The 27,335-nt window shown below is 55.8% G+C and overlaps 1 protein-coding gene across 4 annotated transcripts; it reads left to right on the top strand.

Moving 5' to 3' along the window:
• Nucleotides 1-2,417: 2,417 nt before the first annotated feature.
• LOC123603708 (junction plakoglobin) lies at nucleotides 2,418-26,676 on the top strand. Of its 4 annotated transcripts, none has more exons than XM_045488859.1 (15): nucleotides 2,418-2,591; nucleotides 13,154-13,366; nucleotides 14,992-15,251; nucleotides 15,469-15,707; nucleotides 16,462-16,663; nucleotides 17,474-17,618; nucleotides 17,729-17,832; nucleotides 19,263-19,601; nucleotides 20,804-20,959; nucleotides 21,146-21,265; nucleotides 23,825-23,975; nucleotides 24,087-24,208; nucleotides 25,039-25,078; nucleotides 25,327-25,492; nucleotides 25,814-26,676. In XM_045488859.1, exons 2-14 carry the CDS (start codon nucleotides 13,162-13,164, stop codon nucleotides 25,476-25,478), a joined length of 2,235 nt encoding a protein of 744 aa, XP_045344815.1. In that variant the 5' UTR covers nucleotides 2,418-2,591; nucleotides 13,154-13,161; the 3' UTR covers nucleotides 25,479-25,492; nucleotides 25,814-26,676. The 4 variants fall into 4 exon arrangements, with proteins under 4 accessions (XP_045344815.1, XP_045344816.1, XP_045344818.1 ...); XM_045488860.1 differs by having other exon boundaries at nucleotides 2,447-2,591; nucleotides 13,157-13,366; XM_045488862.1 differs by having other exon boundaries at nucleotides 2,447-2,675.
• Nucleotides 26,677-27,335: the final 659 nt, after the last annotated feature.

Raw genomic sequence — 27,335 nt, 5'->3', positions numbered from 1 at the left:
ATTCCACCAGGCTCTTCCACCCCTCTGTAGTCAACCAGTCCTCCCAGCCTGTATGCTGAAGGGGGAAGAAAGGACTTAAGCCAGGCTTGGGTCTGGGGAGTGTGTGTGTGTGTCTGTGTGCAGGCGTGGGTGTGGGGAGGTGGGTAGGGGATGGGGAGAGGTGGGAGAGGAAGGAAGTGAATCCCTAAGGTTGGGAGCTCTATTCTGAGCTGAGGGCTGGCCACTACTGCCTGGCTGGAGCAGGGGAGGGAGAGAGCAGGTGGGGCAGGGGTAAGGTAGGGAGGAAGACACTTAGAAAAGCAAGAGGAGGGGGAGTCAAGGAAACTAAGCAAAGGGGAGTGACCCTGGCATGTGGGATGGTATCTGGTTAAGGATGTTGATGGTCTCCCTGGCCTCCTCCAGGAAGGCTTCTTGGATGGCACAGCCTCAGAAGTGAGACCGTTTTGGCCTTCATTCCTTTCTTTGGTGGGAAAGTGGTCAAGGATACTGCTGGGGTGCCTTGACCCAGACCACCCTGGGTGCTGACTTTGGGGCTATAGAACTTGTCTGAAGGAGGACCTTTTCCTGAACACCCCCACCCCCACCCCCACCCCCGCCCCGGCCTGCAAATTCCCACACACTCCATGTGGCTAAGGGGACCTGTTTCCACTTAGCTCTCTGGGAGCCCTTTGAGGGTTGGGATCGTTTTGGTTTTCTGTGTTACCAGGGTCTAATTCGGTGCCTGGCATACGGTTGGTGCTCAAGACTTCAGTGTTGATGAATGAATGTCTATGGTACACTCAGCATGCTGTACATCCACCGGCAGGCATTCATCTCATTAACCACAGAAAGGAAAGACCCTCACCTTCCTAACTTCCTGTGGGGAAGTTCTTTCTGATACCCAGCCCACAATCTTCTACCACGGAGGGGGCTGTGAGATCTACTGCCTGAGTTTTTCCAAATCCACCATACTTTCTCTATCTTTGTTCCAAATCATTGTTCTCTGTCTCTGCCCAGGTTATTTGTTTTTGCCTTTCCCCCCACCCCTCCCTGCTGCTTTCGCATTTTATGTCTATGCTATTATTTCACCAGGAGACCATGTGTTTGGTGGGCCTGGAAATGAGAAGAATGGGGTTCTTGGCCACTTTCTTGTTTCCTGAGTTCTCTGAACCTCACTTTCCTTATCTTTGAAATGAGGTTCATTTAGATGTCCTACATTTTTTTTTTTTTTTCAGAATTGTCATGAAAATTTAAAAACACCCAACTCTTGGTTTTGGCTCAGGTCATGATCTTACAGTTCAGGTTCATGGATTCGAGCCCCGAGTCCGGCTCCTTGCTGTCAGGGTGAAGCCTGCTTGGGATTCTCTCTCCCTCTCTCTCTCTCTCTCTCTCTCTGCCTCCCCCCCCCCACTCACTCTTTCTCTAAAAATAAATAAACAAACTTAAAAAATTAAAAAAAAAACCCATATCATTGGGGGCGCCTGGGTGGGTCAGTCAGTTGATCATCAACTTCGGCTCAGGTAATGGTCTCACGGTTCCCGAGTTCGAGCCAGCTCTCTGCTGTCAGCGAAGAGCCTGCTTCAGATCCTCTGTCCCCCTCTCTCTCTGCCCCTTCCCCGCTGGTTCTCTCTCTCTCTCTCTCTCTCTCAAAAATAAACTAAAAAAAAAAAAAAACCCTATATCATTAAATTCTAACGTTTAGCAGTCGTCCAAGTGATTTCACAAACCTTGATTTTATTCCCACCCCTCCATGAGAGAGATCCAGATAATGTACCCATTTTACAGATGAGGAGAAACAGGATGAGAGATGAAGGTAACTTGCTTGCGATCATATAGCTACTAAGTGGCAGAACCCAAACCCAGGCCTCCTAATGCTAAATCTCATGAGCGCTCCATATTTGGGGGGAAAAAAATCCCAACCCAGAAAAAAAAAAGCCTATGAAATGCCATACAAATATGTTATTACCACTCTGTGGCAAGGGTGAATAAGCCCAAAGAAGCATCATGCCTGACGCTGAGTTGGCTGCCCTGTGAAGGCGTCTGTCCTTTCCCATGGCGCCTCCTGACTCACCTGTTGGACAGGTAGGGGGAAGGGGAGAGTAATGAGTCTCACCTGCTCAGAGCTAGGGTGGGGCAAGACACACCCCATCCTCCCCATTTGTTCTTTCCTTAGTCTTACTGACAATTCCTTGTCCAATCAGGAGGAAGTAACGTTCTGTCTGCCAATAGGTGCGGAGTGAGGATGGAACCTCAAGTTGGAGGCCGTCCCCAGAGCCGACTAGCAGTCCCTGGGGCCAATGGCCAGCGGATAAACAGAGGCGGCGGTGGAAGAGAACTGGGCGTGAGGCTCCGCCCCTCGATGGGACAGTCAGGGGAGGCAGCCAGTGAACCCTCATCAGCGGGTGGGCGTTTTCCTTAGGGGCGGAGCTTCGAGGGGGCGAGAGGCGTGGCTTGGCTGTCAGGTCCCTTCGCCTTTTGTTCGGTTACTGAGTTGCTGCCTTGGCCAGAGTCCGGAGCAGCCGCCGCCCGAGCGCGCCGAGCTCAGTTCGCTGCCCGCGCCGGCTCCCAGCCCGGCCCGACCCTTACCCAGCCCGGCCAGGCTCCACACGCAGGTGCGGACGATCGGGGCAGGGATCGCTAGGGCGAGGGAAGGGCGGCAAGCGGCCGAGAGGCCGATCCCCGCCGTCACGGGGCAGGTGAGGGCGCGAGCCGGGGAGCGCCACCCTGCACCGGCGGCAGGGGGCGCGCTGGGACCCTTGGGCGCGGCCACTTAGGGGGCGCGAGGTTCGGGCCGATTGCCCTGGGGGCTGCGTGAGCTGGAGATCTGAGAAGGGCGGGGAGGGATGAGCGCAGGTGGCTGTGGGGTCGCGCCTGACCTGGGGCCCGTGGAGCTCGCCCGACGCCGCGTCCCCGACTCTCGCCCCGACTCTGGCGAGGGAGACTTTGCCCTGCTCGTCTGCGTCCCAGGGCTCACTCTGTAGTCAGGAATGCACAGTTCGGGAAACTTGCTGCCGCTGGTGTCTTTGGGGCCACTCTCACCCCACCTCACGCGTCATCCTCGCTTTCCCTCCCTCTCTACTCCCCCAGGCCTGGGTGGGGCCCTATTGTCTGCGCCCGGCTTGCCCAACTGTGGGGGCCGAGCGCACATTTTCCGAGCGACGCGGGCCCCACCTGCGGAGCAGGTGAGCACACGGAGTCCAGAGGCCCTGCCCTCCAGCTCCCGGGCCTCGTCGGTACTGTACCTGCGGCGACTCCCTCCGCCCCGGTGGGTGCCGTGCTAGGGCTGCGCCGGCGGAGGTGGGATGCGATGACAGCGGGACTGGCGCGGGGCCCGGCTCCGCGCCCAGCTGGTGTCTGGCACCCGTGGCTCGGACTGGGGTCTGGGCGGAGGGGTCGTGCACGGCTGGAAAATTCACTGGCCCAGTTTCCAGTAGCTGCTGCTTCCAGAGTGTCGATAGGGGAACGGGACTACTCTTCTTCTCTAACCTCTTATTGTCGAAACAAATCACCCCAAACAAACTTTCCAGAAGGAAGTATTCACGGCAGCTTTCACTGCGGGGTTTCCTGCCTCCTTGTTCCAGGGCTTTCCCCAGGCTTAGGGGGTCCGTCTTGGGGCAAGGCCTCCTCTCCCAGCTGGCCAAGCTGAACCGGGGCTGGTGTCTGCGCTCTGACCCTGTCTTCCCTGCCCCCACATCCATCCTGTTTGCTGGGCCCCTGGGGCCCGAGGGGGCAGTGGGGGGAGGGGGGCAAAGGGGAAGCAGCTTCTTCCTTCTCTTCCTGTCTCCGGGGACCACCACACCCCCTCGCTTGAGCCCGGCGCCAGTGGCTTTCTCCCCAGCTTTGCCCCCCTCCCCAGGAATGGGGGTGGGGCAGGGCAGGGCCAAATTGACGAGGGTGGGGGGAGCGATTGTTCTAGCCTTTTTTTTCCTCTACCCCATCCCCCCACGTTATATAGCTGGCTGGGTTTTGAGGCGGAAGAGTGTGGAGCTTGGGGCTTGGTTTCCATTTGATTTCTGGATTTTGAAGGTGCATTCCTTCTGGAGGCTTTTGCAGTCCGTTCCCCAACTATTCCTTCCTGAGAGAGCTGCGTGGGGAAAGTGGGACAGGAGGAAGGTATGGGGGCAGGGGGAGGTTTCAGGAGAGCAACATGAGCACGGGCCCTCATCCTGGTTTCCTGAGAACCCCTTCCCTGGGCAGAGCTGGAGATCACCAGGCTTTCAGCACTGGTTTTTAAAAATCTAAAGTGTGGTCTTTTTGTAGGGATTTGGATGCCAGCCTCCTGGGGAACAGAGGGAAAATACAAAAAGCCAGGCTCTCCCTTGGTCCTGGGGTGAAGGGGAATCAGGGCTGCTTCGCCTAACTCCTTTGGGAAGACCTACCACCTCTCTGGTGGTTGTAGTTGGGGCAGTGGGAAGGGGTCAGACCAGCCCCCATAGAATGCCCTGGGTTAGGGGGAGGCGGAGGAGGGAACCCATTCTTTTGCTCTAGTGGGTAGTATACCTCTGGGGAACCACAAGGAGATGGAATTTGGGCAAAAATAACCTGTTTTCCCTCTTCTGTGGGCCAAAGTGGAGGAGAGGCAGGCATTATAATTACATCGGTTAAATGATTAGTTTAGCTAATCTGGTTTGTGGCTGTGATGAAAAGGTAATACTGAGGAGGTATCTCTAGGGGTACCTGGTGGAAACTGGTGATTCACTGGATGGGAGGTAGAGGGGGGAAAAGGTAGGACCCAATTAGTCATTTTTTTTTTTTAATGTTTATTTATTTTTGAGAGAGAGAGAGAGAGAGAGAGAAAGGATGAGCGAGAAAGGAGCAGAGAGAGAGAGGGAGACAGAATCCAAAGCAGGCTCCAGGCTCTGAGCTGTCAGCACAGAGCCCGACGTTGGGGCTTGAACTCACCAACTGTGAGATCATGACCTGAGACGAAGTCCAAGGCTTAACCCCCTGAGCCACCCAGGTGCCCCCCCAATTAGTCATTTCTTGCTAGATCAAGCCCTAGCTTGGGTGACAGGAGCCTTCTCTACCCAGCCCCAGCCCCGCCCCCATCTCCAGCCCTCTGGAACCTCTGTTTGGGCTTCAGGGCTGTGTGTAGGAAGGATTCCCTCCCGGGGCAGGTACTGATGAGGGGTTGCGGAGAGGATCCACCTGAGAATGAGACAGAGTGATTGTCCATGGACAGTTGGGAAGATGTCACAGTAGGGCGGTTCTGAGCGCAGTGATTTGGGCGTGGACTGAGCTGGGTTTGAATCCCAGCTCTGTCACTCATTAACCTGTGTGGTGTTGGTCAAGTCACTTCATCTCTCTGAGCCTCGGTGATCTCTGCAAAATGGGAATAATCAACCCAATAAGTACTTGATAAATGGTGGCTAAAAAAGTAAGGGAGGACTTTACAGATACCAAGCACTTTCATCAACTGTTCTCACTTCATGACTATCCCTAGAGGCAGGTATCATTATCCTATTCAGCAGATGAGGAAATTGAAACTCAAGGAAGTTAAGTAACTTGCTCAAGGTTGCATAGCGAGACCTAGGCAGGGCCAAGACTAGCCTTTGGATCCTCTGGTTCCAAGCCCAGATCTCATCCTGCTGTATCGCCCCACTACAGCCCTGGGATGAATCTGTGATCTCTCTTTGAGAGCCTCTGCTTGGGAGTTTGGGGAGAGGAGAATTCTGAATGACCCAGGAAGGTATGTGTGGGTGGTGAAGGTGGGGGCAGGTTGGTCAGGAGGGGGTGACTCATGTCCTAGCCTCCAGCCCTCTGAAACCTCCCTGGCTTGGGTTTTAGTTCCTGGGGGAGGGGGCTATCTCCCCAAGGCCAGGGGCAGTGGCCATGTCTGGAAGAGGCTGGTGGGGGAGAGAGGAGGCAGGGGTCAAAATTGCTGCTGCCTCTGGGCTTGTGCTGGGCCAGACCCTGGGCTGTCCTGGGTTTGTCCCTGTAGAGGAAGTGGGGCTTCCTGCTTTGCTGGGGGCTGGGCCTGTGCCAAGATAAGGGGGGGGGGGCTGGTCCCTGGAGAGTAGACAGAAATGAGAGTCAGATTTAGGACTGGGCCACGTCCTGCAGGATTGTACCAGTCCGTGCTGCCAGGCTGCTCTGGGGCCAGGTGACTGAGGGGCCAGGCAGGCCTTTCTGATGATGGGAGTGGGGTCAACCAGAGCCTTGGTCCCTGAGGGAGGCACTGGTGTCACGGTCCTCTCAGAGCTACCTGGTTCCTGGCACCTCTGCCCACTGGGCACCTGACACCAGGGTGGGCCTGGGAAATGGGGCCTCCGTCTGTGTGGGTGCAGCCTGGGCTCCAATGTCATCAGCACTGGGCTTCTGGATCCCTTGAGGTCCAGAGGGGACCCAAGACATGGCGATTATTGATCCTGGAGAATGGAAGGCTGAGGGTACTTGATGTGACCGAGAAGGAAAGAGAATGATCTCAGTCCCGGCTGATGCTATAAAGGGGGTGCCAGGCTTGCAGTTTTCCATCACCCCTGGGGACACGAGCAATTGGGACTGATGCTCTTAGGGATGGAGTGGAGGCTAGACAAGAGGAAGGACTTCCTGTCTGTTAGAGATGAGATCTTGCATTGCTGAGTGAGAGAGAGCAATGAAAGATCAGAATAGACTCTTCTCTGAGGAGGATGAAGCAGGGCTCTGTCTATGGGAGCTGGAGGGGGGCCGTCCTGCCCAGGAGAGAGGGCAGGCAGGAGTCAGTACCTCTGGTGCCAGTCTGAGGTCTGCAGGGGTCCCTGGGGAAACTCCTAGTCTTGTGTCTTTGGGGAGAAGAGAGTCCTGGCAGTGAGAGGGACAGGTATCCATGAACCGGCCGGCCCTGTGACTCCTGTGAAGAGAAAGAGAAGTGTGGCTGGGCCAGGTCACCCGGGTTTGTGTCCCTGCAAGTGACATTTTGAGGCCTCTCTCTTGGGACACGGTTGAATCTGGTGGAGGTCTGGGGGCATGGACTGCCCCAATTTCTAGCAACTTCCTTGGCCAGGCCTGAAGAGAAAGCTCTTTGCTCAGCCTCCCGGCACCTCAGCCTTTGGGGGACCTCAGGGCAGGAAGCTCAGCTTTCTGTGACCCGCAGAGTATGGGTTTAACAGGTCTGCGTCCCTTCCCCACTGTGGGGACACTGGACTGAGTGGCAGGCCTGGCCAGGGACAGGGAGAGTTGGGATGACACTGGGCAATCAGCCTGCTTCTTATTTGGGGGTGAGGAGGAATTTGGTCCATGTGAATCCTCCTCCCTCTTGATTGAAAAAGTAATACCTGATCATTGTGAACAACAAACAGTTGGAAAGTTTAGAAAAGTTTACAAAAGAAGAAAAAGAAAACCACCCATGATCCCGCCGCTAACACTTCTTTCCTTTCTCTTTTTCTTAGCATCCTCTCCTTTCTTAGCCTCGATCTTGATGATCTCATGCTCGGACTACAATAACAAAGTTTTAACCAAACCTTCTTCCGAATCCTAGTTTTCTCCAGCAAATGCAGAACAGGGAGCTAATAGTGGGTTTTTTTCCTGTACTTCCTGGAGAAGGGCGGGGGGGCGGGGGGGGGGCTGGGGGCAGATCCTCACAGAATGAAACCCTGGGGACCCACCCCCTAAGGAGAGGATACCAGCTGGGGTCAGGGCTGCCCGAGTCCCCCCTGGGGGCACTTGTGTGCCGTACGGTCCCTGGCGCAGGTCCACCCTTGGCTATTTTCTGAGGCTGGGTGAAGTATTTTTCCATTCCCAGGAGCCCCGGTTTGGGGTCATCCGCTGGTTGAGGTTTTTGTCCCCAGAGGGTCACCAGCAGAGACCGGAGCCCCAGCTGGAGCCCTCTCCAGGGGGGGAGCCCGGAGGTTCCCAGGGCCAAGCCACCTGGCCCTGCATTTCCCTCTCCTCCAAGTTCCCTTCATTTCCCCACCCTGGTTTGTTTGCTTTGGGAAGGAGCCCAGAAGGAAGAAAACAAACAGCGGCTGGGCCGGGACGGTCTGACCTGAGCCTCCCCCACCCCCAGCCAGTCCTGGGCAGCAGCTTGGGCTGTCCTCCAGACTGGAAGTGAGGGTTATCCTCTGGAAGCATCCGGGAGGATGGTCTCCTCTGTCTTGTCCTGTCCCCAGTGCCCTGGCCACAGGTGGCACCCATTTCGGTCTCTGCCAGCTTGGGATGACCATTCTGAAAGGAGAGACCGCAGTCTCTGTTAAGGAACCTCTAGTCTGGTGGGGTGTTTCCTCCTGGAGCCCCTAGTCTGAGGGGAGAGGCCTAATTGAGAAGTCCCAGCCCGATGAGGTAGACAGGGCTCACAAGGGAAGCAGTCATGTCTGTCCCTGGCCTTTTCTGGGGTCTGCTTCTGTCTGCTTGGGATGGCTGGTCAAATCTCTGCTGGAGTCAGAGACAGTGGGGAAGGGTGGGGGCTGTGACCCTGCTCAGCCCAGCCTCTCCTGGGGCTGCTATGTGGGGAATGTCCAGGCCTCACTGGCTTCACCGCCCCTGGCTGCAGGAAGCAGCACATGTGACTGGGGAGAGGGGAGAGGGCAGAGCAGTGTCTCCACCTGGCCTCCTCTCCCAGACCGGATAGAACTCCTCCTACCCAGCCCCCCTACCCCACCCCGGGGCTCTGGCTTAAGGTTGGGAGGCAGATCTCCCTGGGTCCTGGCTCCCAGGTCCCAAAAAGCAGGCCCGACTCTGCTGGCCTCCTCCTCTGCCATTTCTTTGCTTTGCTAATAGAAGAAGGCTTCCCTGGGTCTTGACCGCCAACAGTGGGCTTCCGTGGTCACGGCTGTGTTAGATCCACGATCCACATACGGTCTGAAGAAAGGGGCGGCTTGATCATCTCTACTTTGCAGATGAGGAATATGAGGCTTAAGGAAATCGGGCGACTTGCCCGTGGGCACACAGCCAGATGGATGGATCCCCTTCCCTGACTCACATGCTCTCCTGCCCTACCCATAGCCCCCTTCCTCTGTCACTGTCTGAGCCCGTGATCAGAGTTTGCATAGGATGCTGGCCACTGGCCCAGAGAGCTTCTGGAGGGCTCTGCCTGCACTTCTGGCTCCCTCGTGCAGTGTGTCTAAGCCTGCTTCCGGCACGCTTCTTGGGCGGCCCATTCCTATCCTCGTTCCCAGGTCTTTTAGTGACACTTGGCATCCTGCAGCCCAGCCCAGCCCAGCCCAACCCCGATGGCGGTGCTGGTGGTGGCAGGGGCCTGAGGTAGCTCTGGTGGCAGTTTTTTGTTTTCAAATTTTCTTTAAAGATTTTTTAAAAGAGGTTTCTTTCTTTTTTGTTGTTGTTTTTTTTTTTAATGATTATTTTTGAGAGAGAGAGTGCAAGCAGGGGAGGGGCAGAGAGAAAGGGGGACCGAGGATCCAAAGAGGGCTCTGCACTGTCAGCACAGAGCCCGATGCAGGGCCTGAAGTCACGAACTGTGAGATCATGACCTGAGCCAGAGTCAGATGCTCAACTAACTGAGCCCCCCCAGCACCCCTAAAAGATTTTATTTGTAAGCAATCTGTACACCCTAAGTGGGGCTCGAACCCTCAACCCTGAGATCAAGAGTCGCATGCTCCACTGAAAGCCAGCCAGGCACCCCGGTGGCAGTTATTTATTTTTATTTTTATTTGTATTTTTACTTTTTAACATTTATTTATTTTTTGGGAGACAGCGTGAGTGGGGGAGGGGCAGAAAGAGAAGGAGTCACAGCTTCCTGCCGAGGCAGGAATCAGGCTCTGAGCTGTTAGCACAGAGCCCAACAGGGAGCTCCAACTCTCGAACTGTGAGATCATGCTGCTGGCAGTTGTTTTTAATGCCCGGACTGGACCACACTCTGCCGGGACTGGGACCACACTCTGCCGGGACTGGGACCGTGTTGGATTTAGAGTGCCTACTGCTGGCCTGCCGGGTTGGCCATGCTGGGGAGGAAGCAGGAATGAAGGGCAGGGTGTGTCCAAAGCTTGCTTGCAGATTCCGGTGTAGACCAGTGGAGGGAGGCTCCTTTGCACTCCCCATCAAGGGCCCAGGCTTCTCTTCCTGCCCCTTGTACTGTCCCCCACCCCACCCTGTGACCTCTGAGCCAGCTTCTCGGCCTCCTGTGTGGCCAACAATAGATCGTGCTGCTCAACAAAGGCCCCCCATGCAACTCAGAAAACCGCCCTGTGTCTGGCGCTGCCCATCTCTGGCCTGAGTGCCTGGGCAGGGCCATGTCTGTCTCACCCACTTCCACCCTGGCTCTGTCCAGGGGCATTGTGGCGGGTCTCACTCCAGGTCCAGGGTGGAGAGGGGCGACACCAGGCTGGGTGTGGCCCCCTCCGCCCTGGGAACTGCCAAAGCGGCATTTTTGCTTCTTGTGGGAGAATTCCTCCGCCTCTCCTGGGAGTCGGTGAGGAGAAAGGTGGGGCGGGTTGACTGTCCTGCCTGCGCCATCTGACTTCTAGACCTTCCTGTTGCCGGAGTAGCTCTCTCTTCCCCGGATCCCTTCCTCCAGAAGAGTTCTGGAGTGTATCCGCTCTGAACTGTGTCCCGACTCTCACCTTGCCCACCCTCTCGGCCTTCTCGTTGGTCGTGGGAAGCGGGGTTCCTTATGCCCAGAATCTTAGGGATCATCGTTCCTCCCAGATCAGCTGGGCCGCCTTCTCTTCTACACCTGGGCCTGGCTGCCCCTCCTTGACTGCAGGGTGTCTCTCTTTCCCCAGGTCCCTTGTTAGGAGCGAGGGGAGCTGCCCTGTTGAGTGGGCTGGTGTGCAGTGAGGCAGGCCTGGATTTGAGCGGAACACTGCCATTTTCTCAGTGTGGTGCCTTAGTCTTCTCAGCTGGAAATTGGGAATAATAAAATGCCTGCCTGGTAGCCTTGAGGCAAGCATGAGACTCATTTGATAGTAAAAGCAGCTGAGTGTCCCCTCCCCCATGGATCCTTTGACCTCCGTGTGGCCCCTCTCTGGCCCTGGGCAGCTGCCCAGCCCTCAGCTTCTCTTGGCTCCAAGCCTGAGCTGGGAGTGGTGGTGACAGGCCTGCTGGCAAAACGCCCCACCTATGGCCAGCCTTGACTTTGGTGGTCCCGGTGGATATGGGGGTGGCGAGGGAAGGGTGTTTGATTCCTGAGGTTCAGGGTGAGGCCCGCGACCCCCTGCCTGGGCCCAGAAGCTGCAGGGGTAGGCTGCGATCTCTGCTGGGGAGGGGCTCTTTCTGGCTCCGATGGGGTATTCTTCCTGATCAGGACTGGAGATTTCCAGTTTGTCCGGAGCAGATCCGACGGAGGTTCAGTGCCCAGATGTCCGCTCAGCCCTCTGCCCCCGCGTGGTGGCACTTACAGGGTTAACGCAACTGCATATCCTGATACAGTTTCACCTTCTTTCTGCAGAGCTCGGATGTCCCCTGCCCCCTCCCTGGAGGTTTCTCCTCCCCATGGCGGCTCAGTGACAAGCTTGCTCCTCCAAACTTCTCTCTTCTTTCTCTCTCCCACCCCGGAAGGCAGGAGTGCTGGGCGGTGTGTGGTTAGGGTGGGGGCGGGGGAGGGGGCTCCTCCTGAAATAGCCACACTTGGCCGAGGCCTGGGAAGCAGCTGGGTGCATCTGGTGGCACGGAGCCTGCTGTCTGGTGTTCTGGGCCTGCTTCTGTTTGTCAGCTCGAAACTCTGAGTCACTCGGGGTGAAGGGAGGAGAGGAGGAGGCGGCTGGGAGCTGGGCTGGCTCCTGCCTCTGCCTGCTCCAGGTGTGCTCACAGGCAGGGAAGGAGCCCTTGTCGCCATAAAAGGCAGGGAGGCCCGAAGGCTCAGTCAGCCTCCTCCTCGAGGGTAGCGCTGGGAAGACGTATCCCTGGTGATCTTTGTTCCTGGGATGGGGTCAGGCTAAACCAGCTGAACCACCCTTGGCCTCACCCCGTCCCCCATCACGACGGGACCATGGGTTTGAGGTGCTGAGTACTGTCCCCTGTCATGGGTGGACTGGCCCGTGGTCTGCTTGCTGTCTGAGGCCACACTGTGTGTGCAAAGGCCACAGACTTGGGGGTCACTCAGGCCCGTGCCTGGTCCCAGCTCTGCCATTTCTCCACTGTGCCACCTCACCTGGGGAGCCTCAGTTTCCCCGTGTGTAAATGGGGTGGGGGCAGAGCATATGCTTCAAAACCCGCTTGTGGGGCTGAGGCATCAGTGAAAGCTTTGGCACAAGGCCGGCCCTCAACCAGAGCACGCCTTGCCTCGCCTCTCCTCCCGAATCAGCTCCCAAGGCAGGGAAGGCAAGTGGGCCAAGTGGGAATTCACCACCCTGGAACAGAGTAGGGCCAGCGATTCATTAACCTCAAGGGTCCCCAAGTCCCTGCAAAGAGCAGGAGGGGCGCCTGAAAAGCAGTGACCCCTCCTGAGGCCTGCCCCACCCCTCATCTCTAGCCTGGGTTCTAGGAAGACTAGAAATGGGAAAACATCCCTGAGGTAGAGGAAGCCCTGATACATGGCCGTGGCCGCCAACACGGAGCACCTACTATGTGCCAGGCACCAGGCTGGGTCCTTCACCAATCTGGGCCTCACAACAACCTGCGAGGGAGGTGCTGTTACCCCATTTTGCAAACGAGGGCTGGGCTCTGCGGAGAGGTGAATTGGTATGTGGCTGTTATTTGAACCGGTCAGTGGGGCACGGAATTCTGGAAAAGTCTGGCAGGAACTGGGATGCTGGAGAGACAGGGGTCTTAGGGCTCGGGCCTCTGGGATCACTTGTGATCCAGCCCCATCTTCAGGAAAGATCCTGAGATCCCAGAATCTCCAAGGGAGCCTTGGACTTCTCCCAGCAGCCTCCGGGGCTCTCCAGAGAAACCTGTCTGACTGCTTCCCTGCCCCACCCAGTTTCCTGTCCAATGCTCAGAGTGCAGCTGCCTCACCACAGACTTTCCCAGGGAGCCCCAGTGCGTGGGGGTGGGTCCGCAGAACCCCAGAAGCTGCCGGAGGCCCCGAGTGCCTCCTGCTCTGGGAGCATTGGGCAGGGACGGCAAGGTGAGCCTGCTGAAGGCTGGGTTGTGGCAACTGCTCTTACTGCCCCACTCCCCATGGGGTTCACTCCACCCTGGGCTGGAGGTCAGAGATCGAAGCCCAGGACTCACACCTGGGTATCCTACTGTGGGCGGTCCCTCCCTGGGCCTGCGGATGGGCTGAAGCTGGGGGCTGGGCCAGATGATGGGATGCCTCACTGGAGCCAGCTGATTTCCTGCCCCTCCTTTGTGTCCCCAGCAGCCACCATGGAGGTGATGAACCTGATCGAACAACCCATCAAGGTGACTGAGTGGCAACAGACATACACCTATGACTCTGGCATCCACTCGGGGGCCAACACCTGTGTGCCCTCGGTCAGTAGCAAGGGCATCATGGAGGAGGATGAGGCCTGCGGGCGCCAGTACACGCTCAAGAAGACCACCACCTACACTCAGGTGCCCCAGAGCCAAGGTCAGGATCCCTGGGAACTATTTCATGGAAACTATTACATCGAAATATTTCAGCAGAAAACCAGCCTGGACACTGGAGGGAAGTCAGGGCCAAAGGAGACAGACTTTAGGGGGCCCCGCCTCTGAGGGAGGAGGCACAGCTACTTCAGGGTGCCCCCCATCTGAGAGGGAGGCAGATTCCTATTTCTTGAACTTCTAGTACAGAGGGGGAAGCATAGACTCTGCCCACCTGTGTGGTCCTTGCCCTCAGGGGACCCCTGCACTATAGGGGAAGATGGTCCTTTTGTTCCAGGAGCCTCAAGTTTGATGCAGAGACAGGACTCCTGGTGGGGCTAGGAGGAGACCTGTAGATAGGCTGAGGCCAGGGGGGGGGGGTGGTGACAACCTGGCTTCTGGCTCTGAGCTCTGGGGCTTAGGAGTGGGGATGCACACCAGCCAGGGTACAAGCCTCTCTCAGGGAGAGGAGTATCTGAGCCCTAGGACTGCTGTCTGCAGCTGTCCGCAGGGCTCCGAACATTGAGCGGGATGAGCTGTGGGAGCTGGGGAAGGTGTAGGGTGGGCCGTGTGGGTGGAGCTCAGCCCCTGCCCCTGGGGGTCTCCTCCGGGACAGCAGGCTTGGCAGGGCCGGCCCGGGCGTCGTGTTGACAGCTACAAGTACAGCACCCAGGTGGGAAAGCCCAGCAGTGTCTCCTTCCCCCACTAACTGGGGGATGGAGCCTCCGCCTGTCTCCCCCCAGGGCATTGGGACACTTGCCAGGGTAGGGCTGCCTGGGGAGCGTGGGCACCTATCCGTGGGACTCCTGGACCCACCCAGGGATGGCTGGAACCTGCAGTCTGAGCTGAGAACCCACCTCCTGCTTTCTGAAACCCACAGTCCCGACTTTCCCTCTGATCTGCTGTGTGATACTGGCTGGCCCTCTGGGCCTCTATTTGCTAGCCTGTGTAATGGGAGAGTTGCCTCCTTTAGAGATGATGAGGATATAATTAGAGTCATGAGATATCAGACTTGAAAGGAGACTTAGGTTGTCTCATGCTACCCCGACCTGATTGTTAAGGGAGGGGCCTTGGGTTGGGGTTTGGGCTCTGGAGTCAGGCTGTCTGAGTTCACACCCCAGCTTGGGCTCCCAAAAAGCGCTCTGTGCCTCAGTTTCCCCATCTGTAAAGTAGAGATAATAATAGTACTTATCTTGTAGGGGTATGGTGGGACTAACTGAGAAAATAGAAGGAAAGCATTTAATTCACAGCTAAGCACATAGCAAATACTCCAAAAATGTTAATTATTCCTGTGAATAGTAATATTCACTCACGGTTTTGTAGTGACATTTGCACTACATCTTTTCTTTGCAGAGCAGTTTACAACTATTATCTCACTTAATTCCCATAAGAATTCCCTGTGACGGGCAGAACAGGTGGCACCCCATTTTACAGCTGATGTAACTGAGGCGATGGTGACCTCCCCTCTGTTAGAGGCGGGACTGCGAGTGGTGTCCCGGGGCTTTGGTCGGCGGCGGGGGGGGAGCGAGGCCACAGAACCCAGGTGGGCTGTCCGCAAGGCCTGCCCTGCTCCCCAGTGTCCCCCCACCCAACCCACCTCCTGCAGCTCAGTCCCCGCCCATTGGCCCCCAGGAGACCTGGAGTACCAGATGTCCACGACGGCCAGAGCCAAGCGGGTGCGGGAGGCCATGTGTCCTGGCGTGACAGGTGAAGACAGCTCACTGCTGCTGGCCACCCAGGTGGAGGGGCAGGCCACCAACCTGCAGCGGCTGGCCGAGCCGTCCCAGCTGCTCAAGTCAGCCATCGTGCATCTCATCAACTACCAGGACGACGCCGAGCTGGCCACCCGGGCCCTGCCCGAACTCACCAAACTGCTCAACGATGAGGACCCGGTCCGTGAGGGGCCTGGCCAGGGTGGGGGCAGGGCAGAGAGGGGGGTAAAGGTCAGGTGTCTGCAGGGGATGGCCCTACCTGGGGCCCCATCAGCGGGGAAAGACTGACCCGGGTCCCTCCGAGCTCTGTGGAGGGGTCACCTGGCCCCTCCGTCTCCAGTGTCAGCCAGCCCGGCCCGTCTGCTCACTTTTTCCCATCCTTCCTTCTACCGCTCAGGTGGTAGTGACCAAGGCAGCCATGATCGTGAACCAGCTGTCCAAGAAAGAGGCGTCGCGGCGGGCGCTGATGGGCTCACCCCAGCTGGTGGCAGCCGTGGTGCGTACGATGCAGAACACCAGTGACCTGGACACGGCCCGCTGCACCACGAGCATCCTGCATAACCTCTCCCACCACCGCGAGGGGCTCCTTGCCATCTTCAAGTCAGGCGGGATCCCTGCCCTGGTCCGCATGCTCAGGTGACTGCCCCTGCTTGCTGTGGGATACTGGGGCTTTCCTCTCCCTTTCATACATTTACTGAAGCCCTTCTATGTGCCAGGTAGAGAACCATGCCCAGTCCTGGTGCTCAGCTACTCACAGCCCAGCAGGGGAGGCAGGCATGTAACTGGCACATTAGTTATTAGGATACAGTATAGGCTAGGGCAGAGGTCTGTCCAGGATTTCTCAGAGCCGCGAGACACTGTGCACTTTAGCAGCAGGGGGTTGACGGATGAGTGGGGCTTGGCCTGTGTAGGTGAAGGGAAGGCCATTCCAGGCAGAAGGAACAGCATGTGCAAAGTCCCTTGCCACCTTTATCTTTCCCATCCTGTTAATATTGATTGGCCTTCTTCCTTATCTCCACCCTGGGCTGTGAGTTCCTTGAGGTTGGAGATACTCTGACCCCCCCCCCCGCCCCCCCCTTCGCAGGACCTCTCTAGCACACGGCCTCCCATATGGTAGTTAGTTAGTAGAGACAGATGTCCAGGGGACCTACTAGGCACTCAGCACTGGGCTAGGAGCCCAGAAGCGGGAAGAGTTGTGGTCTCCCAGTGGGGAGAGGGACGGTGCTGCGTGCTCCATGCATAAGAGTGGGGCTGGGCTCAGGGGACAATGAGATTTTAGTAAAGGGCTATGTCTACAGGGGTGTTGGTAAGGGGAGGGCTTCCTGGGGGAGGTTAGCTTGCATTTGTGCCAGGGACCCAACTCTTGTTAACCCCCTGCCCACCCTCCCAGCTCCCCCGTGGAGTCGGTCCTGTTCTACGCCATCACCACGCTGCACAACCTGCTGCTCTACCAGGAGGGCGCCAAGATGGCGGTGCGCCTGGCAGACGGGCTGCAGAAGATGGTGCCCCTGCTTAACAAGAACAACCCCAAGTTCCTGGCCATCACCACCGACTGCCTGCAGCTCCTGGCCTACGGCAACCAGGAGAGCAAGGTGGGCTGCGCCCCGCCCCCAGCCGAGAGCCGCAGCCTTCCCGCGCATCGCCTTGTGTCCCGCTGCAGCTTCCGGCCACTGCCCCCTCACCATTTTTAGGTTAAATACATGAGTACATGCAGCTGTACATGTTTCATTATGTAACTGAAATATTTTGAGGATTAGGAAGAGGAGAGGAAAAAAGGCACCGTCCTCACACAGCCACTGCTGTCTCCGCGTGCTTCCTGCAGTGCTGTCCTGTGGGCATATTTGTCCGTGGTTGTAGTCATGGCAAATGTGCAACTTTGCATCTGTTTCCTACGTTTTCTTTTTTGTTTGTTGTTGCTGTATCATCCTCAAAAGCACCCTCTGTAGGGGCAAATGGCATCCCATTAAGTGGAGGCCCGAGACTTTTTTCTGAGGGCATTTAGATTGCTCTCAATTTTCCACCCTTATAAACAGTGCTGTAATGAACATCTTTGGGCACACAGCTTTCCCCAGGGAATAGAAAATTTTTTCATCAGTGGGGCGAAGGATTTTTAATGTTTCTGAGCTTTTACCCAGATTTCCAGATCGTTTTCCGAAAGGATTGTATTATTTACAATGTCATTGTTGGTGGTGTATGTTAGTACCATTTCACCTCATCCTTGTCAGCATTGTGTATTATCCTTTTTTCAAAATTTTGGATTTCTTTGCCAGTCACAAAAGCTATTCGGGTTTTGGCTGAAGCTCAGTAATGACAGCTCTGTCACCCCCAATCCTTTCCTTGTTCCTTGTCGTATTTCCTGTCTGTCTCACACTTGTTCTCCACTGTCTCCCCCGCCACCCCAGCTCATCATCCTAGCCAACGGAGGACCCCAGGCCCTCGTGCAGATCATGCGCAACTACAGTTATGAGAAGCTGCTCTGGACTACCAGCCGCGTGCTCAAGGTGCTGTCTGTGTGTCCCAGCAATAAGCCCGCCATTGTGGAGGCTGGTGAGTATGGCCCATGTGGCCAGGAGGGGCGGGGTGAAGGCCTTGTCCAGCAGCCAGGCTTGGCCAGCCATGCTCCCTGTGGCTGACATGCCCCCTGTTCCGTGCCCCAGGTGGGATGCAGGCCCTGGGCAAACACCTGACAAGCAACAGCCCTCGCCTCGTACAGAACTGCCTCTGGACCCTGCGTAATCTCTCGGACGTGGCCACCAAACAGGTGAGGGAGGCGTTCGGGCCTGGGTCCACCTCTTCAGCCACCTTGTCCTCCCCTCTTGCCACATGCACGCTCCTGTCTGGGACTCTGACCTCAGGAGCCGTGGGAGGCCTGAGGCTTTGCAGTCTTGCCCTGTTGTGGCTGAGGCTGGAAATACCCTGCAGACCCTCATCCCTTTAGCTTAAGGTTCTAATCACTGTTAAAGATTCAGGAAAGAGAGGTGCCTGGTGGCTCAGTCAGTTAAGCGTCTGACTTCGGCTCAGATCATGATCTCGAGGTTCGTGAGTTCGAGCCTTGCATTGGGCTCTGTGCTGACAGCTCAAAGCCTGGAGCCTTGTCTGAATTCTGCGTCTCCCTTTCTCTCTGCCCCTCCCCTGCTCACATTCTGTCTCTGTCTCTCTCTTTCTCTCAAAAATGAATAAACATTTAAAAAAATTAAAAAAAAAAAAAAGATTCAGGAAGGAGAATAGATGAAGGCACTGATGTTTCTAAGCCACACGTTCCCAGATGGTACCAGGGGAATAGTTTTGACCTAGACCCGGTGGCGAAGAACAGTAATATACCAAGAGACAGCTTGGGGCCTCTGCTGGCTAAAAACACAACTTAAAGAAAAATGCAGTTTTAGGACAAGACTCCTGGTCTCCCTTTCCAACCTGACTACCGTTCCTAAGAGGCCCCCACCCCCATCCGTAGGCTGTTTATTCAGCTCTGGCCACTTGCTGGACTCTGCTAGGCACTTGTGAACATTGGCTCGCTTATGTCTCTCAACAACTGGAGGTGGAATGTGGGACCCAGTTGGTTAGGTGAAGAAACAGAGTCCCAGGGAGTTACATGATGGCCCTCGCTCACAGCTAGTAAATTGGCCGAGATGGGATTTGAACCAAGAACTGTCATCCCAGAGCCTGGGGGCCTTCTGTTCACAAGGCCCATGTGGCTCCGCTGGGAGAAGTGCGGCTTCTGGGGCAAGAATGTTTCCTGAAAGTGGATTTGGTCTGGGGACCGCTGAGGGGGCAGCAGCAAAGGCCCAGAAAGATGAGAAGCCGGGAAAAATGGGTCAGCTGGGCCACCAAGGCATGTGGCCTCCTCAACAACTTCCTCCTGGCCCTGCCTGGCTCTGAGGATGCAGAGAGGGGCAGGAGGGGGGTGGAGGGAAGAGCACGAACTTGGAGTCAGGCCTGGCTTTGGAGCTGGCCGGCCGGCGGTGGGTCTGTGCGCAAGCCCCTCAACCGCCCTGATAGTACCACCTTCCCATGGGGTGTTGGCAGAATCACAGGGATGAAGATTCCTGGGCACGCAGGCAGGACCCAGTGGCTGTCAGCTGGGTGGGCTTCAGACCGTGAGTTCATCTTGCTGCCCTCGGACGTATTTGGGAAAAGACTTCTGGGAGTGGGGGATCCCCCCTCACTCTCCACTGCCTCCCCCACAACCCGCAGGAGGGCCTGGAGAGCGTGCTGAAGATACTGGTGAACCAGCTGAGCGTGGATGACGTCAATGTCCTCACCTGCGCCACGGGCACGCTGTCCAACCTGACGTGCAACAACAGCAAGAACAAGACGCTGGTGACCCAGAACAGCGGCGTGGAGGCTCTCATCCACGCCATCCTGCGTGCCGGCGACAAGGACGACATCACGGAGCCTGCGGTCTGCGCCCTGCGCCACCTCACCAGCCGTCACCCGGAGGCCGAGATGGCCCAGAACTCCGTGCGCCTCAACTACGGCATCCCGGCCATCGTCAAGCTGCTCAACCAGCCCAACCAGTGGCCGCTGGTCAAGGTACCTATTGTGGCCGCCGTGGGGGCCGGGCGAGGGGAAGGAGCTCTCTGCCGTCGGGATGAGGTGCCGAATCAGTGCAGGCAAAGCCGCTCTAATGGGCCCTGAGTCCATAGGCTGGGGTGGCCGCCAGACGCTGCATTTCTAACGCGTTCCCAGGCAATGTTGCTGGTCCACGGGATGCGTGGCTTCGGCTCACAGTTTGGAACTTGATCACGTTGCCACATCTAGGTACAAGGAAGCTGGCAAAGCCTCATGTGTCCTGAAGGCCTTGTGTCCCGCTACAACTCAGAAGGGATACTAAAAAGACAAAAAGCAGAAAGGGTTCTGCGGGGGGGGGGGGGGGGGGGGGGGGCGCGGGGACACTTAGTGTCTGCCATAGGGATTAAGGGCATGAAGGGGTGCAGCCTTCTCTGTAGGTTGTGGCCTGGGTAGAGGAGGGCCAGCTGGCAGGGACTCCCACTGGCGAAATTGTAGACAGTTTTGACAGTACAGATAAGAATGCCTCTAAGTAGTTACACACTGAATTTTTAAAATCCATAGTGAGAAAAAAAGAAATAGTGTGTGGCCCCTCCCGCGGGTTGGTCCCTGCTGCGAGCCCGAGGTGGGGGGAGGGTCTGACTTAGCAGCTAAGTCGCAGAGTGACCTTGGCAGGTCATCTACCTTGTACTCACGTCCCCAGCTCTCGTGATTTTTGTCCCTGCTCTCTTGGCTGCTTGTTTTGGGAGTCAGATGAGATGAGAGCTTGCTTTGTAAGAACCCGAGGGACCCTGGGAGGCCAGAGTGGCCCCTGGGAGACGGGGGCCCTGGGGAGGAGGCTTCTTCCCAGAGCGGCCTCACTGAGGATTGATCACAATACTAGTGTCACTAAAGCAAGAAGCTTGGGGGTCAACCAAGCAGGGTTTGGGAATTACTGGGAAAGGGGTAAGACTCCGGTGTCTAGGGGAGAAGGGGTACTGAGAGAAGGGGCAAGGGTGAGAGTCAGGGCCTGGGGCTGGTAACATGTTCTGGAATGGGGTTTCATTTTAGCAGGGGCTGTTAGACAGGAGGACCCACCGATCCTATGGAATAAGGGATGTGGGCTGGGAGTGGTCTCGTGGTCTGGCAAGCGGAGACGACAAGGGAAGGAGGAGATGGTGCTGGGAAATTGGGATTCTCCAGATGCCCAAGAAATGTCCCTGATTGTTGTCCTTTTTGCTTGTCAGGCAACCATCGGCCTGATCAGGAATCTGGCCCTGTGTCCAGCCAACCATGCCCCTCTGCAGGAGGCGGCGGTCATTCCCCGCCTCGTGCAGTTGCTGGTCAAGGCTCACCAGGATGCCCAGCGCCACGTGGCTGCAGGCACACAGCAGCCATACACGGTCAGTCCCCAGGGGTCAGAGTGGCCTTTTTGTGAATGCGTGTGCACGTGTGTGTAAATGGGGAGGCAGGTTGTGGTGGATGCACACTCTGAGGACCAGTGAGGTTTGTCAGATCGTCACGGTGGGGGCGTGCGGCCACGTCCAAGGGCCATCTGTTGCAATGTCCCACCGCCTCCTCTTATGCAGGACGGCGTGAGGATGGAGGAGATTGTGGAGGGCTGTGCCGGAGCCCTGCACATCCTCGCCCGGGACCCCATGAACCGCATGGAGATCTTCCGACTGAACACCATCCCCCTGTTTGTGCAGGTGAGTCTGGGGCAGGGAGGCAGGAGAGCTCCCTCCAGTCCCCGCGCATCCCCGTTGCTGAAAGGGGGAGCTTGGCAGCCTCTCTGGGCCAGGCGTCAAGAGGTGTTTGGAGGAAAGTGGCCACGCCAGGAGTGACCACTTAGCAAATCCCTGCATAGGAAAGGCTTTCCAAACTCAAAACCAAGGGAAGAGATCACAAGTGAAAAAAAATAGCTTAAGATTCAACCACATAGCCACTAAAATCATCTATATGTCAGAAACAGCCTAAAAAGCATTAAAAAGTCGGCACCAGGGGTGCCTGGGTGGCTCAGTCAGTTAAGCATCTGACTCAGTTTCGGCTCAGATCACGATCTCACCGTTTGTGAGTTCAAGCTATGTGTCAGGCTCCGTGCTGACAACACAGAGCCTGCTTGGGATTCTCTCCCTCTCTCTCTCTCAACTGTATCTCCCCCACTCATGCACGTGCGCGCGCGCACACACACACACACACACACACAGTCTCTCTCTCTCTCTCTCAAAATAAATAAACTTAAAAAAAAAAGATTCTCTCTGTCCCTCTGCCCCTCTCCCCCACTCATACTCTTTTTCAAAATAAAAGAATAAGATAAATAGTAAAATAAATAAAATAAAAAAATAAAAATAAAAAAATCAACAGCAAACTGGGAAAATGTTTCCAGGTATCACAATAGACAAGAGTCTAATATCCTTCATATAAAAGAGCTCATTAATACTAGACCCCGGGGGTTAGATGGGCAGAGGCAGAAGCAGTTCCCAGGTGGCTCATAAACAGTGCCCAACCCCAGGAGTTTAAAGAAGAGAAGCTCACATTCCCAGTGAGATCCTATTTTTCACTATCAAACTGGCAAAGGAAAAAAAAACGGGAGTGCCCTGTGCTGGCAAAGATGTGATGAAATAGGCAGTCCCATATCCTGCCGGTGAGGAGAGAAGATGATAACACCTCTCCGGCAGGCAGTTCTACAATCTGTATAGAGAGCCTGAAAATATTCATATCCTTTGACTAAGTAGTACAAGTCTTATGAGATAATTATTTATTAATTTAAAATGTGGCAGAAATGTATACCTATAGCCAACAATCGCAATGTTACTTATAAGAATTGAAAACAAAATGAATGTCCAATGATAAGGGAATGGTTTAAAAAAGAATGGCCATTATATCATATGGCCATATATAGCGATGTTAATGAATTTTTGCTTTTGAAATTTTCCCATTTATTTATTTATTTATTTATTTATTTATTTAATTTACTTTTAAATGTTTATTTTTGAGAGAGAGAGAGAGAGAGAGCACGTGTGTGAGCGGGGGAGGGGCAGAGAGAGAGGGAGACACAGAATCCAAAGCAGGCTCCAAGATCTGAGCTGTCAGCGCAGATCCCAACCTGGGGCTCAAAGCCACAAAGTGTGAGATCCTGACCTGAGCCAAAGTTGGATGCTTAATCGACTGAGCCACCCAGGCTCCCTGAGAAATTTTTTCCCTTTAGAGTTCAGAGTGAGGGATTGGCACTGTTGTGACCTCCTATTGTGACCAATGGGGTTTTTTTTTTGTTTTTGTTTTGCTTTTTAGCATTACTCTTTTTCTCTTATCAATATGAGCTCATAGATTTCTAGGAAACATTTTTTAATAATGTAGGAAAATGCCTTATGCTACAATGTTAGGTAAAAAAAAAAACCCAAACCAACAGGAATCAAAGTATCAAAATACATGCTATGGGGGGGTGTGCCTGGCTGGTTCTGTTGGTGGGGCATGAGACTCTTGATCTTCGGGTTGTGAGTTTGAGCCCCACGTTGGGTGTAGAGATTACTTAAAAACAAAATCTTAGGGGTGCCTTGGTGGTCCAGTCGGTTAAGCCTCCGACTTCGGCTCAGATAATGATCTCACGGCTTGGGAGTTCGAGCCCCACGTCAGGCTCTGTGCTGACCGCTTAGAGCCTGGAGCCCGCTTCAGATTCTGTGTCTCCCTCTCTCTCTCTGCCCCTCCCCCGCTCTCTCTCTCTCTTTAAGATAAATAAACATCAAAAATGTTTATAGATCAAATTTTATAGATAATGAGGTGCCTGGGTGACTCCGTCAGTTAAGCATTTGACTCGGGTTCGGCTTGGGTCGTCGTTTCCCAGTTCATGGGTTTGAGCCCCATATGGGGCTCTTTGCTGACAGCGCGGAACCTGCTTGGGATTTTCTCTCTCTCTCTGTCTCTGCCCCTCCCCTGCTCATGTGCACATGTGTACACGCTCTCTCTCTCTGTCTCAAAATGGATAAATAAACTTAAAAAATTATAGATAAAAAAACAGGACTATGATAAAAATCTGATGGAAATATGCCAGTGTATTAAGAGAGGCTGTATGCGGGTGGGGAATCATGGCTGGCTTTCTTTCTGTTTCTTTATACCTTTCTTAGACTTTCTACCCTTTCTAGTATGAGCTTGTGTTAAATCCAGAAAAGGGAGGCAGAGATGGACAGGGCTGGGAGGCAGGCTGCCCCCCCTGCCTGCCTTACCCCTCATCCACCTCCACCCCTCCCCCACCCTGCATGCCCTCTCCCCAGCTCCTGTACTCATCAGTGGAGAACATCCAGCGTGTAGCCGCCGGGGTGCTGTGTGAGCTGGCCCAGGACAAGGAGGCAGCTGATGCCATTGATGCCGAGGGGGCCTCGTCCCCACTCATGGAGCTACTGCACTCTCGCAACGAGGGCACAGGTGAGGGGCTGTGCTGTGGGCGAGGGGGTAACAGAGGAGGGCTGAGTGTTAGTCCTCCAGCCAGAGTGAAGGCAGGCACCTGAACTGGTCTTTCCTTTCCTCTCTGCACAGCCACCTATGCTGCCGCTGTCCTGTTCCGCATCTCTGAGGACAAGAACCCAGATTATCGTAAGCGTGTGTCTGTGGAGCTCACCAACTCCCTCTTCAAGCATGACCCAGCTGCCTGGGAGGCCGTGAGTATCCTGGGTTGGACTGTGACGTCTGGTTGTGCAAGTTGCACACTGCACAAAGACAGCACTTTTAAGGGGGCTCCTGTCATACTGTCTACCTCATAGATTTTTATTTTGTAATTATTTCTTTAACTTTTTTAATTAAAAATTTTATTTTATTTTATTTTATTTTGAGAGAGAGGGAGTGCATGTGAATATGCGCACAAAGTGGGAGAGGGGCAGAGGGAGAGGGAGAGAGAAAATCTTAAGCAGGTTCCATCCATGCTCAGTGTGGATCCCCAGGCAGGGCTCGATCTCATCGCCATGAGATCCTGACCTGAGCCGAAATCAAGAGTCAGACACTTAACCGACTGAGCCACCCAGGCACCCTGATTTTTATTTTATAATTGGATCATCCGTGACCATTTCTAGCAGACGGAAGTAATAGGTTGAACTGTCTTTCTGATTTTGACCTGCCAGAATGGTAATTTCATTTTGTCCACACTATACATTCTAAGCATTTGAGGCAGGGTGCCTTTTTCTAACTTGCATGGAGGTGCTCTATAGGCTAGCGGCTGCCCTGATCCCGGGTCCACTCCCGTCCCCAGGGCTGCTCTAGTTCTGTGGGTGCCCCCAAGCATGAATGGTGGGACCTTCCACGCTCGGGAGGTGCCTGACGGGAGGGGTCCTCGGAGGCACTGAATAACCGCATTCCATCCTCTGTTCTTTCAAGGGGTCTTTGTTTTCCCCCGGCCCCCTTTTCTAGAAGCACCTCCAGCCGCCCACCCCCAGCCCAGAGCCTGCATTTCCCACCCTTCTCCCTTCCCTCAATGTTTCTCTGTCTCTTTCCTTAGGCCCAGAGCATGATCCCCATCAATGAACCCTACGCAGATGGTAAGTGTGTGCAGAGTTCCTCAGGGACCCCCAAGAGCCCGGGGCGTGGGGTGTCTGTGGGTGTGAGCGAAGGGGGCATTGTGTCCCCGGTGGCAGACACCATATAGAATCCACAGATATCCCCGTGGAGGTCCCCTGATGTGGGAGTTTGAGGACGGGGTCAGGCCCACGGCAGATGGATGGAGGGCTGTCCAGCAGGGTGGTCTACAGAGTTGAGAAGGTCCTCCTTCCTTCTCCTCCCCCCCCAGACATGGATGCCACCTACCGCCCCATGTACTCGAGTGACGTGCCCCTGGACCCTCTGGACATGCACATGGACATGGACGGAGACTATCCCATCGACACCTACAGCGACGGCCTGAGGCCCCCCTACCCTGCGGCGGACCACATGCTGGCCTAGCTGGCTCCTTTCCAGTACGGTGCCCTCTGTCGTGCCTGCACGCTGTGGAGACACGCTTCCCCCCCACCCCCCGCTGGAACCTGCTTCTCGTGGAAGAGGCCCTCTCATGTTTCCTTGGAACCTTTGGCACTTTTGTGGGGGGGGGATGAGTGCGGGTCCCTTGCTGTCGAGCACCCGCCAAGGAAGTTGTCTGTGGCCTACCTTACTCTCTTATCTTGAGGGGGTGGGGAGTCCTGCCCCTTTGTGGGTAGTGGGTGGGTGACCTGGCGGGGGGGACGGGCTCCTAGGGGACAGAGGCCTGCCCTGACCTCTCTGTGTCTGCCTCACCCCCCCAGGTGCGGTTCCTCATCTGAGAGGCTCTCCGTGCAGGCGATGGGGCGAGACAGAAAAGTGCCTGAGCCCAGGGGAGTGGGGCTGCGACTTCTTGCCGAACCCCACGCCTCCAGAGGTCCTCTGTAGCGTCTTTCTTGGGATGGTGATCTGCTCCTGCTTTTCTGTCCTGGGCCGTGGGTCCAGGGCCCAACACCCCCTCCCCACCTCTGTGGCCCCGGAACTAAAGCTTTAGACTCAATCACCTGCTCTCTTCCCCCACCTGGCAATCACCCCCCGACCCCCACTCCCACCCCCCAGCCCAGGCGGCTTGACTCCAGCAGCCTGGGCCCCACAGAGCTTTGGTTCCTCCCCCGGGCCTGATTTTCTCACCGAACTCCAGCTGACCGACTGTTCCGAGCCCCTGGGGTGTCCAGGACCCAGGTTCAAGGCCCCAAATCCCAGAATCCAAAGCTTGTCTTGAAAAGTTCAGGGACCGACAAGGAGATGGGATGGAGATGCGGAGAGTGAGTCCCCCACTCCAGGACACTGCCTGCTCCTCTCTCCAGGGCCCTCAACTGGACCTGGCCCCTTCCCGGGAGCTCTGGGGACAGCTCCCTGGCACCCCATCCCGCCCCGTCCCACCCACTCCACCGCCCTAGCTGACTCCTGAGAAGTGCTCTTGGCTGACCCCTCTGGTGTGCGGTGAGGGGCTTTCTCTTCCCCTTCCTGTTTCGAACCCACCACCACCTCCTGCACGTGGGTGTGGGGGGCTGGGGGAGGTCCCAGCGGAGAGTTTTATTATTATCGCTTTATGTTTTTGGTTATTGGTTGTTTTTTTTTTTTTTTTGTATAGACCAAAGCAAAGGAAATAAAACTAACACACAGATCCAATGGAAGCTGTGCGGGGTGGGGGCGGGATGGGACATTGGGGGCTCCCCTAGCAGCCCGATGCCTCCTTGGCTGGGTCCCACGTGCACTCATGACCACCTTGTGTGTGGGAAAGACACAGGGAGGGGAGTCAAGGAGAAAGGCACGTTTGAGTATCTGGAGTAGATTTAATTCAGTCCGCACTCACAGGGCTCCGTCTTGGAACCTTAGGGAGTGGGAGGGGTAAAGAGATGCCTGGAGGTGCGTCCCCCCCTTCAGGGACGCCAGGCCTCACTTTTTTCTCCAAGGGGCGCCCTCCTCGCTGGCCTCAACCTCTGGCCCTGTCCCGTCCAGCCTTAATGTGCCTTTGGTGGATTTCTCCTGGGCGCAACACTTCCTGTGGCCTATGGCTTCGAGTCTGGGCCCCTTTTTGAAAATCTGTGGTGGGTCCACTCTGGCCCCTGCCCACCTCCCTTCTGTCCCCTCAACTAGCATCCTCTCTGCTGGTTCTTGCTTCCCAATCTTTGTCCATGCTGTTCCCTCTGCCCGGAATACCTTCACTTGCCCACGCACTGGGGTCCAGCTCAGCCCTCACTCCAGGAATGCTGCTTCCTCCATGACCTCCCACAGCTCCCAGCCGGGCTGAGCTGGTGCCCCTTCTCTGCCCCGTAATGCCCT

The sequence above is a fragment of the Leopardus geoffroyi genome, chromosome E1 (assembly GCF_018350155.1).
Source record: "Leopardus geoffroyi isolate Oge1 chromosome E1, O.geoffroyi_Oge1_pat1.0, whole genome shotgun sequence".
Lineage (NCBI taxonomy): Eukaryota > Metazoa > Chordata > Mammalia > Carnivora > Felidae > Leopardus > Leopardus geoffroyi.
Note: the sequence above shows the minus strand (reverse complement) of the source record. Positions and strands in the feature narration are given on the sequence as shown.

Bases quoted from the DNA above. Each gene is read 5' to 3' on its own strand.
- LOC123603708 (XM_045488859.1), top strand. From the start codon at position 13,162: ATGGAGGTGATGAACCTGATCGAACAACCCATCAAGGTGACTGAGTGG. The intron at 17,619-17,728 runs GTGAGTATGGCC...TCCGTGCCCCAG, and splicing joins GCCCGCCATTGTGGAGGCTG to GTGGGATGCAGGCCCTGGGC. The intron at 17,833-19,262 runs GTGAGGGAGGCG...CACAACCCGCAG, and splicing joins CGGACGTGGCCACCAAACAG to GAGGGCCTGGAGAGCGTGCT.